Source organism: Grammomys surdaster, unplaced genomic scaffold (assembly GCF_004785775.1).
Source record: "Grammomys surdaster isolate TR1022 unplaced genomic scaffold, NIH_TR_1.0 66, whole genome shotgun sequence".
In the NCBI taxonomy this organism is placed as follows: Eukaryota; Metazoa; Chordata; class Mammalia; order Rodentia; family Muridae; genus Grammomys; species Grammomys surdaster.
This window is the reverse complement of record NW_021604568.1, coordinates 16,426,221-16,438,881: the sequence shown is the minus strand read 5'-3', so window position 1 is coordinate 16,438,881 and position 12,661 is coordinate 16,426,221. Positions and strand designations below refer to the sequence as shown.

General features: G+C 44.3%; 1 protein-coding gene across 7 annotated transcripts in view; it reads left to right on the top strand.

Moving 5' to 3' along the window:
* The window catches only part of Ablim1 (actin binding LIM protein 1), a 205,030-nt gene that overhangs the window by 149,381 nt on the left and 42,988 nt on the right, over positions 1 to 12,661 (top strand). For 6 of the 7 annotated variants that reach the window (XM_028773273.1, XM_028773231.1, XM_028773246.1 and 3 more), the window contains 2 exons: positions 6,609 to 6,696; positions 10,037 to 10,095. In XM_028773273.1, coding sequence (XP_028629106.1) covers positions 6,609 to 6,696; positions 10,037 to 10,095 — 147 coding nt within the window. Of the gene's footprint in view, positions 1 to 5,351; positions 5,416 to 6,608; positions 6,697 to 10,036; positions 10,096 to 12,661 lie in introns of those variants that run through there. The other variant, XM_028773270.1, reaches the window with a different exon arrangement.

Genomic DNA, 12,661 nt, shown 5'->3' with positions numbered 1-12,661 from the left:
ACAGGTGGTGATATCTAGGGCAGAGTCTAGAAGCTCAGGAAGACTGTAGCTGGTAAGGCCTTAGATTTTCAGGATGTTTTCCCCCATGCAGGTTGGATTTGCACAGGCTTGTAGCGCCTGTAGGCTTGGTGGACAGATTTATTCACCTGTGCCAGGATACAAACATGGGCCTGAGGCACACCCTCACTTGATGGTGCATCCGGAAAAGGCCTCCTGGAACAGATGAGTGTACATCCTGGAGATCAGGCCTGTCCAGTCACTGTGGAAACCTTTCCCAATTCAGGGAGAAAACAGTGGCTGCACAGGAGCTGAGTCAGCAGCCCTGCCCTCCCACGGATGCTAAGCAGAGAGCCTTTGTGCTTTGAGTCTCCCTTCCCACCCATTTTCCTGATAGACAAGCAAACATCATGTCCTTGTCCCTCACTCTGGCTTCCTCATCTGCTGTCAGGTGTGGGACTTTGATTCCACACAGACCTGTATTTTCCTGGTTCATGATGACCTATATTTACTCTTTAGGGTTTATACATTTTTAAAAAGGGGGCTGATTTCCGGGCTTCACTCCAGGACTACTGAATATATCTTTAAAGTGTTCCTAATTGAGAGATCTCATTGGGTAAAGTGCCTTCCATTCAACCACATGGACTTGAGTTTGGTTGGTTTCTGAGAGCCCACATGAAAACTGAGTATGGTGGTTCACACCTGCAGTCCCAGCACTGAGAAGCTGAGGCCAGATGGTCCCTGGAGTTTATTGACTGTCCAGTCTAGCTAAATCAGTAATGTCCTAGCCAGTCTGCCCAAATCGGTGATCTCTAGGTTCAGCGAGCTCTCCTAACTCAAATAGTAAGGTGGAGAGCAACTGAGAAAGATCCCCAGTGTGCATGCGTGCCTGCACAACACATGCACATGCTCACCAACACTGCCACAAAGACCTTTTAAAAGATAAAAGAAGCCTGGCTGTTGCTGACACACAGCAGATTTGGAATGCTCCTTGTTGACACCAACCTGCTGATCTACATGTCCTTAGTCTGAAGTCTCCACCCACCAGACATGTTTGCCAGAGGTTTGGGGAGTGGAATCAACTTTCTGATTCCTTTGGAGCCTTTATGCTCCAACTTCAAATCAACCTAGATTTTAAAATCCCACTGCCTTCAGCCCGTTCCGCAGTGATCATCCCAGGTCAGGCCCGGGATGTTTCTCAAGAGTCTGCCAAAGAAAGAGCATGAGCATGTTCCAGCATCAGGGAAATTACTGTGGAAGGCATTCCTCTGCCTCACAACTAGAAATCCCTGTAGAAGAAGTCTCTTGGTGCTTTTAGAAGGCAGTTTGCTGAACCTGTGTTCAAAGCTCAGTTCTGTCTTCCCGCTCTGAATGAATTGTTCATTTCAACTTCAGCCCCTTCTTCCTGGGTAGGTCTGTTACACAGCCCCTACCTCTTTGGAGTAATGTGAGACAAGCTACTGAAAATACCTCATAGCCCACACAGAGCAAGGCATTATGGGAGGCTAGCCCCAAACACCTGTGATTATAGTCAAGACCTGGGGCTTAACACTGATTCCCACGTGTCACTGTTTCTTTAAGAAGGGAGATGTTTGTGATCTATTTTTGGCCACATCTATTAAGATGCTCAGATCACAGGCCCCATTCGAGCCCTTTGATCAATTGTTTTAAAACCCTGGTTCCCACACCATCTGCTTCTGCCTTCTGGAAGTAGGCGGGACATACATGATAAACTGACAAAGGTCAACCTGAAGGGCTTGGGTGCACTCCGAGGAGAGGACGAGAGAAAGTAAAAGGGACAGTTGGCAGCCTGGAATCTAAATGAAGGGCTCCTTGATCATGGTTCTCTCTTGCTGTTGCCTGTAGCCCTTTTAGTTGACCCAGGGCTAGTCAGGGCCCCAGAATCTCTCCTGGGTATCAGACATTATGGAATATCTGACAAAACTCTGTTCCTATCATCAAGAATGGCCCTCCCCATCCCTCTCCCCCACCCCCCAAGGCAGCGTTATGCTAGCCCTGTCCCAGGCTGAATAGGAATGTGGGGCCTCACACACAAGCAGGGTCTGACATCTGGGTGGGAGGTGAGATTGTGCCGAACCCACTCCAGACTTTTTCAGAAAATGTCCCGGGCTTGGGAAGGCAGTAACAGAATTAAGGCTCCACAGGTACCAAACTGATTCCTGAGCCCTGGAGCTATTCCATGTCCTTAAGGAATTGAAAACTCCTTTCTTCTCTTCCAGACAGCTATGGGTCTAATAAAAACTTGGTATCTTACATCTTACAACAGATACCGTTTCCTTGGAATTCCTCAGAATTCTAGCTTATGTATTAAAGATTGACCAAATTGTGTAATAACCAACATGTTTTTGATAGCACTGTGAAGGGCAACTGGTTTGTTTGTTTTTGGTTTTGTATGTTTAACATTTTGGATATGTAGGAAACTCAGCTAAGTAACTGAGATGCATTTCTGTGGCTTCCGATGCTAGCTAGAATGTAGTCTGCTAATAGGAATTTCTAAAATTCTTTTCAATTTTTTTTTTTTAAGGTGGGGTCTCACTGTGAAGCCTTGGTTGGCCTAAACTTGCTATGTAGCTCAGGCTAGCTTCTGACTCACAGAGATATATATGCCTGCCTCTGCTTCCCAAGTATGTTTTAATGTGTGTTTTAAGTAGTTAAAAGGCTGGCATGAGGTTGTTAGGGTTTCTTTGTCTTGTTAGTTTTTTGAGACATGGTCACTAGTGGCCCAGGGTGACTTTGTGGCAATCCTCTTTCTTTCACCTCTAAAATTCTTGGATTACAGGTGTGAGCCACTGTGCCTGGAGAATTTTCAGGGTTGTTTTGTTTTATTTTCTTTCTTTCTTTTTTTTTTCTCATGGAGAATGGAGTTTCCAGAACTCTGGCATGTGATGGCATTTCTAGTGTCTCAGGCTTAGGCATAGCTAGGGTTGCAAGCTGTGTGCCTAGAGCCTGGTACCTGGCAAACCACCACAGAGCCCCTGCTGTGCTTTACCCAAGCTAGCCTCTCTGTAATAAGTCATGTCTGCGCTCTGTTTGCTATTTACTGCTCATTAGCTGAAGAACTCTCCCTTTGAAAAAGTCTCCAGTTCAAATGATGTTGGTTCAGCAACATCTGAGTTTCAGTCTATTTGCATATGATTTGCATATGATCCTGTCTGGTATTCAGCTCTGTACACGGGGCTTGTCTGTGAACTGTCCTGGGCATCTATATAAAGAGAAAGGAAACAGAAGTTGGTAGCTCACCCACCCGGAGCAGAGTCTCATTGTCCTTGAGCCCTGGGGCCTGCAGAAATAGAAAACTCTCAAAGGTTCAAAACTGCTTGCTGTTTGTTTCTTAAGAGTCTCCACAGGACATGAATCTGTTGATGTGTTCGGCCTCTGAAGGTGGAGCCAGCACATTGAGAAGATGGATATCCCTCTCAAAGAAGTGGGCAGCCATTGATTTACAGGGTAGAGCCTGGCCTCATGGTCATCTCTGCAACTGTTCATCTGATGCACGCTCCCTCCTCTGCGGTCACCAACAGTGTGTAGAATTCCAACACACTAACTTACTGATTAGTTTAATTACTTCTAACTAACTGGCTAATTTACTAACTAGCTTACTTGAACCCCTTCCTTATCTCCTCCTCTTCCTCTTCCTCCTCCTCCTCCAACCCTGATGAGATTATTTTGTGTGTGTGAATTATTGACATTTTCTTTGGAAATTGCCCTTTGCCCATATTGGCATTTATGTCTAAGAACGTGGAGCCTTCATACACGCTGATTCATCCTTTGCCAGAAACAGGAGACAGAACCTTTATATTATTATTTCTTCTTTTAATTTTCTATTTAGAGAGTTGCATTTTTATATACAGATTAGCATCATTTCTCTTTGATATTTTTAACGTTTGCCTTTTTCTACCCTGTTGATTAAACAAATTTATGCATCCCAGTAATTCTATAATTTTATTTCCATTCGGGGTTTTGTAAGCTCATAGAATTTATCTTTTATTTGGTTGTGTAAGCAATTGAGATATCCGTTTCTGTAAATGGATGACCAGTTGCTCTCGACATTTATTAAAAACCTATCTCAATTCATTTGGAATTTCATTTTGATGATGAAGTAAATTCTCTCATGTTTACACACACATACATACACACACACACACACACAGCTGCTTCCTGTCATCTTTCCTATGCCGTTATCAATGTACCTTAATTATCTCAGTCTTAGAATTTTTAAATCAAGAAGGGAAAAAAATCTCTCTTTGCTGATCTCCTTTTGAAAAATATGTATTTTTGTGTTTTCTTTCATATGAATATATAGAAACTCTGTCAAGAATGATAAAGAAAATGCCTGTGGGTGTTTTGATTGGAAATATACTGTTGTAACAGGTATTTGTAGATAAATCAGCATTTTGACAACATTTAGTAAAAGTTGGAGTCACTTCTATAAAGGCCTTAAGTTATACATGTCTTTATCCACATCTTGCTTTGCATGGTTTATTTGCTGCTATTACAAATTGGGATCCATTTTCCATGGCATTTTCACGAATAGGAAATAATAGTGTGTGTGTATGTATGTGCATATGTGTATGTGTGTGTGTGTATATGTGCACATGTGTGTGTTTAGTTACTTGACAAAATTCTTTTATTGTTGACTCTTTTACGCTTACTTATTTTTCTTGACTTCTTGTGTTGGCTTGGGCACCGAACCTTTAGGGTGGTGTTAGCAAACATGTCTATTTTAATCTTAATCCTATGCCTAATTAGAATGTTTCTAGCATTTCAGTATGAGCTAAGGCAAATCAACCATATCTACCTAGAGAAATTTCTTTGTGTCTATAGTTCACTGAGGGCTGTGTGTTTTACCACAGATGGCAGCAGATTCCTGCTAAGGTCTCATAAGTCCTTTACTTGCAGAAGGACCCAGAGATTTCCCGGACTAACTTGTACCTCTGGGTAGATGTCCCAGCAAAACCAGCCTGGCTTAGAAACTGAGTCAAAGCTTTCTTCTTCCTTCTGCTCATACCTGACTCTGTATATGTCAAGGACAAATGCTACCTTATGTTCACACACCTTCTCTTTCCACTTGCAACCCATCCTTTCCCCCAGATAAAATTTAGAATAAGAAATATCTAGTAGACTACATGTCCACCAGTTCTAAGACTTTTCTGGCAGATGCCATTGAAAAGCACCACGACATAGTTTGCGGCATAGTTGTCTTTTCTGGTTGAGCATCTTGGGTGGCTTTCCACCGAGACCTTGCTCTGTGGCTGCCGATTGGTCTGTAGCTTCTACAGGAGGATGTGAGACAGGAATCAGACCAAGCCCCTGAGTTCCTGTTGAGGTTTCACACAGGGTCAGGAGCAGGAAGCAGCCACTTCTTCCTCAGGCCTGCTACTGCCCATTGAACTTCAGGTTAGTTCAAAAGAAATGCTTTCTCGGAGCATATTCGATTATTCTGAGGTAGTCTTTGCTAAGCTGTGAAGGGAAGGATCCTGTTTTGGTCAGGCTTGCTGTTAGACAGTGACACTAATATAACCTGACACCTGTCCTTGTGTCCAGTGGCGCTTTGCCCGACCCCGGCTATGATGACATCTGTCATATCTTGGTATGGAAAATGCTAGCGAATTCTGTAGAGTCTCCTCAGAAAATGCTTTCTCTGAGAACTCTTATGATTAGACCTTGTCAGAATGTGAATTTAAGCAACATACAAGAGAATCTGAGTTTTACCACAAAGGCAGGAAATGATGTCTTTTCAAAGGATTCTCTGTCCTTGGTGCAAGCTGGATACAGCTGATTATTTTCTGAGAACTTAGCCAAGAAAGGAAATATATGTTAAAGTGTGTGTGTGTGTGTGTGTGTGTAGGTGTGTTTGTATATGTAGGTGTGTGTGTTTGTGTGTTTGTGTATGTAGGTGTGTGTAGGTGCGTGTGTGTGTGTGTGTGTGTGTAAGTGCAAGGTCATGTGTGTGTGTCCATGCACATGTGTGTATGTACCTGGAATCTTGAGGTCATGCATAGGTCTATACACCTGGCTTTTTGAGGTAGCTTTTGTAGCTTGGCCTTGAACTTGTCAAGCTGGCTAGTCTGGCTGCCAGTGATCCCCAGAAATCCATGTGTTTCCACCTCCCTGGAACCTTCCTGGCTTCCTTACCTTGGCACTGAATGACAGGTGCTTTGCTAACTAGGCATCCTTCCCAGCCCCAGTGCCACTTATTTTTAGTGGGTTAATATTACCCAGATTTAGCCTCCAATATAAACTCCTATGTTAGTCGTAAGGTGGAATGTTGGGAAGACAACACATAAGGGGTCTCTCCTGTTTGAGCTGTCTGACTGGCAACCCTTCAGGAAAGTCTAGATCAAGAGGGCCAGAAACCTGAAGAGACAAGGCCACCATCATTTGGGAATGAACTGCCCTTAGAGCCCCTCTCAGGTCCAGTGAGGTCAGCTTCACCATTTGGGCTGACAGAATAGGGAGTTTGGCCAACCTGACAATTACTTTTTCTTCCTCAGAATCTTCTCTTTTCTTCCAAGCCTTTGAGTCCAAAAACGGGTGCCAGAGCCATTTGATACGCTGAGCTCGATGTCTTCTGTTTTTGTCTCTTGTAGGCAGGTGACAGGCACTACCATCCCAGCTGCGCACGATGCAGCAGATGCAACCAGATGTTCACAGAAGGGGAAGAAATGTATCTGCAAGGTAAGACAGACTCAAGAGCAGAGTGGGCCTGCCCTACCTGAGAGAGATGATCTCACCGTGTTTGTTAGGCTGTGTGTTATAGAGGGAGGGATTTTATTAGCTGAACAGTTACTAAATCCATCAGGAGCGTGCCAGAGCTACCTCATCATTTAGCGTTAATCAGACGAGCGATTAGCACACTGCAGTGAGCCCCAGGGCCTCACGGTGCTGCTTGGAAAGACTGGCTTCTGATCCAGTGGATGTGAGAGACCAGTGAAAGTCAGCAGTTGCTCCTCCAACCCTTCCCAGGAGTATGTTTGGAGAAACAAAAGATCAAAGGAGAGAGAAAGTATTTTAGCAGTTTCCAGAAGTGTTGCTTTTGTGAGGGCTACTCTGCTTTTTCTCCTCTCATGGGCCCTTAAGGAAGGCCTGTCAAAGTCCAAGCCTGCTGGTGACTAGGTTTTGGAGAATGATATCACGGACATCTTTGCACCCATGAAGAGAATGTGGTGAGATGCGGAGCAAAAGGAGACCCACCCACATCCCTGCGAGAGGGAGGGGTTTGTGGTGGCAACTTTTTTTTTTTTTTAATTATGAATACTCTTGAGAAATGTCTCCTAGGTAAAACTACAATTGGCTCTGGTCCCTTCTAGAATTCCAGAGCATCTTGGAGAAGCCATAAGCACAGATTCTCTTCCAGTCAGACAGCACCATGACTGTAAGCATTCTGCTATTTATAGCTGGAAGAGTCATTAATTAGACAAGGATTTATCAGCACAGTTAGCTCATGCTGTAAAAGCGATTGCTCGTTCCTTCAGCTTGGTAATTATGGGGTCTTGGTCGCCTCAGCAAGTCATCTCTTCGTTCACACACAATGCTGTGTGTGAGTTTAATGAGTAGTTTGCTTTGCCTTCTCAGTTTTGTTTTTGTGCAACAGAGAAGTATCTCTAGACATGAATGTCAAATGTTAAAATACAGATTTGACTACTCTTGCCTTTAAAAATTCACGGGGGTCTAGAAACTGCCAGTCCAGTGCCTTTTCAGGTCTAGCCTGAAAAATTGCAGTAAACAAACTACTGGGTATTGAAGGTTCTCAGGATGGCAAGTCACAGGTGCCACATCTGTGGTCTCTGGAGGCTTCACAGGACACATTTTCCCATGGACTGGTGGCACATCTGCATTGGTGATGGGCAGGTGCCACTTTGCATTTTTGGTTTTTTTTTGCACTAAGCCTGGTTAGTTCTGTGTGCATCTCCAAGCCTGGTTTTAAGTATTAGTGTACCAATTACACGCTCCCACATATCTGACAGCCTGTGTCTGTTAGGGACAGAGAAACAGGCAGTGTGCTCTGGTTGTGCTCATTGGGTCAAGATGCTAAATAGGAAAGGGTTCCAGCTGAGTATGCCAACCTCCCAAATGAGCTGCACTCAGACCCCAGGGTGGTTCTAAGTTTCCTCTGCAGTGGTACTGCACTCCGGCTACCTGCCCTCTTGGCACATCTTTGAGAATAAGCTTCATTTCCCTCAGGATCTGATGCTCTCCTGGGTCACATTCCCTGCATGTTTGACCTTTGGAGAACAATGTTGACATTGTATGTGGACTGTGTTCTGTCTGGTACCTCCTGCTTGGTAGAACTTTTCAGAGAATGCTTCTCCTGGCCTGTGCATGACCTGTTGGTTCTCCATATCCACATTTAGAGATTTCCTGTGCTTTGTAGTCAGAGTTTGAGCCAATGTTAATATTGAAGGGACCTGCATGTCTGTCTGGTTTTTGTTTGACCTTCCTCCTCCTCCTCTTCCTCCTCCTCCTCCTCCTCCTCCTCCTCTCCCTCCTCTTCCTCCTCCTCTTCTTCCTCTTCCTGCTCCTCTTCCTCCTCTTCCTGCTCCTCTTCCTCCTCTTCCTCCTTTTCCTCCTCTCCTCCTCCTCCTCCTCCCCCTTCTCTTTCTTGTTGTTCTTCCTCTTCTGTTTCCCCTCCTTCTCTTCTTCACCAGTGATACAAAGCAGAAATGATTATTTGACAGAGATTGAAATGTTATTCTAACATAGAATATATTTCCTTGTCTTCGATAGTATTTTAACTCAGCCGTAAATATTATTCATGAGTTAATTTGGTGACTTCTGGTATACACAGGTTGCTGCTTGGGAGACAAAGTTGAAAAGAAGCCATACATATAGAAAGACTGGTGTTGCTTCTGAGACTCTGAGGTGTCAGTCACTAATAATGCAGTAATTTCACTAGTTTGAGTCTTTCCAAGTGATCTGTGTTCTTCAGACTCTCCATGTCTGAAGAAATACATGTGTGTGTGGACACAGGATTTACATATTATCCTTTCCCACAATCATACGTGTATATGATACCTATTATGCATCTAGTCATACTCAATCATAGGGCAGGTGCTGAAGTTTGAAGACTGTAAGCGTTTTTTATGGAATAGAGTTTATTTAGGGATGGGGAGGGGAGTTGAGGATGGAGTAGAGATAAAGAAAGGCAGAGAGGGAGAGAGAGAGAGAAAGAGAGAGAGAGAGAGAGAGAGAGAGAGAGAGAGAGAGAAAAGAGAAAGAGGAGAGAGAGAGGAGAGAGAGAGGAGAAAAGGCCGGCCAGGAACATGTGTGTGTGGGGGGAGATGGGAATGGGGAGAGAAGGGACAGAGAGGATAAGAGAGTAAGAGAGACTTTAAGCTTTTTGATTCTTTGATACCTGTGTCATCCATGAAGGTTCTTCACAGTCTGAGAAAGGGAGATCTCAGAAGCAGGAACAGAAAATGCCACCTCAATAATTACTTGACTAGTTAAACCAAAGGATTTTGTTTGTGCTAGTTAATTAAAAAGTTGAAAGATTTATAAACTAAGTTTAACAACGCTGCCAGTTGATTTGATTTCTCATCTAAGTGCGGGCACCTATAGAAATAGATGGATGAACAAAAACTTCAGGTTTTACACCTGGACCTGGGCCATTGAGTTTGACTTTATTTCTTTTGATTAAGTGGCTTGGGTGTTTTGATGTTTATATAAGTAAACATGGTTTTAATTCTATGATCAAGTGGAACTAGTAGTAACAACTCAGGTGTTACTTTTAAAGAACAGTGTTTTGAAAAAAGAGAAACAATGTAACCCTGTTAAAAATGGAACCATCTTTTGTGGAAGGCTGCTCCCGGGCCTAGTTGCGTGGCTCTGCATTGTGCCCTGTGTACAGCAAGCTCAGAACTCGCCCAGAGGATAGAGTTGACTTCATGGTCATAGATCACAGGTGGGACCCTGTGCTGGGGATAGAGGGGTCTGAGCCACTATGGAAAGTGTGCTTAACAGGATTGTGCCTTCTTTCCATTTCCTCTCTTCTCAGTGGTTCATTGTGTCTTTTCAGGTTCTACCGTGTGGCATCCCGACTGTAAGCAGTCCACCAAGACAGAGGAGAAGCTGCGGGTAAGGAAGCAGTCAGAGTGGGATGCTCTGAAGGGCACCTCTGTGTGCTCACTAGTTCCTGGGCTTTGGGGAAGTACTTTTCATGGGATTTTCCTTGTAGAAAACCGGAGGCCAAAGGCCAAATGACCAAGTAAGAGGGTTCCCTCCCACTGTAAATGTTTTGATTGTTGTTCTCAAGCTTGTGTTGGACTCTATGGGCCTTATCTTGGCAGTCAGTATCTTAGGAAAGTATCCAAAAATCGTACAGCTGGGGAAAATGGTTTATCAAGTAGCCATGGTAACCCTCTTGGCTTAAATCATCATGCACCATTTTGCCCCAGACTCTGTATCGATTGCTGAGCTCTGGTGTGTTTTGCTCATTTCTGAAATCTAAGTTCAAAAGAACGGCCTCTAACTCCAAAAGTTACTACTAGTCACTCAGCCATAAAGCCTCAGGGCAAGGATAATGTTGACAACAGCTATATGATTGTTCAGTCCTCAGAGCTGTCCTAGACGGCAGAGTTCCACTTCCAGACTCTAACCTAGAGCCTGGCCTTGATCCAGATCTTCACCTCGGCTGACTTTCCTCACAGTGATAATCAAGCTTGTCCCCAGTCCCTCCGTTTAGTGTCCCAGGGGAAGGAAAGTAGAGTCTGACTTTAATCTTCTTGCTGTCCCAAGGAAAGAATGGTCTAGATTTATTTTTAAGCCAGACTCAAGACTTATGAGTCCCCTTGGCCTACCCTTAGTAGGCATCCATCAAAGGAACTGTTAGTGGGTATTTCAAGTCCCCTCTGGAATTGCTGGCCCTGTTTTCTTACCTCCTTTTGATTCTCATTACTGGCATATCTGCATGCATGGAGCCTTTACTTTTTATTTTGTTGTTAGGGGCAAACTTTAATAAGAGGAAAGAGAAAAACTTCTTCTCAGAATAATCAAAGGCCAGGGGGATAGCAGAGGGAATGTCTGCCGATGTTGAAATGGCTTTCCCTGCTTCTGACGTACAGCTTCAGTTCACACACACATAGCTAATAGCTTACAGCCCTGAAGTCCATTCACACACCAGGCAGGCCGAGCTCGGAATTTGGAGGAAGCATGGGTATTCAGGCAACAGGCTACCTTCCCAGAACGGTAGAGCTGGTGCCTGTGGAAACTGTTCTGGGGATGTAACTCTGCAGCTTCACTGGGACTCCTGCCCAAAAACCACCCAAGGAGCCCATCATCTATCCCACCTCTACAGGCGTGGCTTTTGTTTTCTAAAGAATCTTCTCTTTTTTTCACTTCATCCCTGATGAAGTCTTCGTGTGGAATGAGGGAGAATGTTAATGAGGCAAGACTGAGTGGAACAGGCATATTTCCTCTGTAAGGATAGCTGGAGTTTGCAGATCCTCTCCCTAAAATGATCACAAAACAAAACAAACTCTTGAACACATCTCCACAGAACTCTCTAGAGAAGCTTATGGGAAAAAAAAACAAGTAAAATATCTCACTGGTTCTGGCCAAGAGGAATTTTCCCCTTTTGTTTTGTCCCTTCTGTAAGCTTTCCAGATAATTCCAGAGCGTTTCTCTCCGTGACGCCCTCCCTGGGTGGCAGGTTGGCTCTAGGTCACCATCATTCATAGGAAGGGGCGGGCCTCACCTGAGGGAAGTGGTCCTGGCCCAGAATTGGGGTGCAGGCTGATGCTGGCAAGGCTTACAGGGGAGTAGATTTTCAACAGAGGAGTTAATCTGGAGTGCTTGAAGGGTGCGTCTATGCACACATCTTGAGCTAAGATTTCCTGGCCTCTTACCACATGTCAAATTAGAGCCGTTTCCATAGCAAAATGAAAATGTTTGAAGACTCTGAGCAGCGCCAGAGTGAGCCTCATTCTTGATGTCTAAGAATTCACGGGGTGTTTGTAATAAGTCTTAGGGTCCCTCTTGGGGTATCTTGTCCTTTTACCATAAACATGACAGTGTCAAACTAATTCCAAAGGACTCAGTGAAGGGGTCAGAGTATAGATAAATGTATAGTAGATAAATATATTGTGATTTGAAGAGTGGTTGATATGAATTTAATATGGGCCCCAAATTGAGCCCTGAAGCTGCACATATGTCTGTCAGTCACTATTTACTGTCTGTTCTCCTCCAGTCCTTTTATGTATTCTCCATAGTATTTCTGAATAAGGCTATTTTAAAATTCATTCTTCCTTTCTCTCGTATTTCATGGCAGCCACCAAACATTCTGCGTTCTTCATCCGATTTCTTTTATCCCAAAAGTCTGATTCGTCGCACAGGACGGTCCCCAGCTCTACAGGTTGGCGCTGTGTGGCATAGAGCGGCTGTCCTAGGCTCAGGCTTCCGTTGCTTCCCCCATCTCCCTCCCCACCCCCATCCCAGGCTGCTTTGGTCATCTAACTTTGCCAACTCCTGTAGAAGGTAGCAGCTTTCCTCACCCCATGAGTGTTCCTCACACCCTCACTTGGTTGGTTTTCTTCTCTGATACATATTTGCCTTCTGAGCAATGGCTTAACTGACTTTTTTATTAAAGCTAGCACAGAGGAAGCTGCTGTTTGGTCTTGTGCCCCCACATTTGTTCACTGGACAA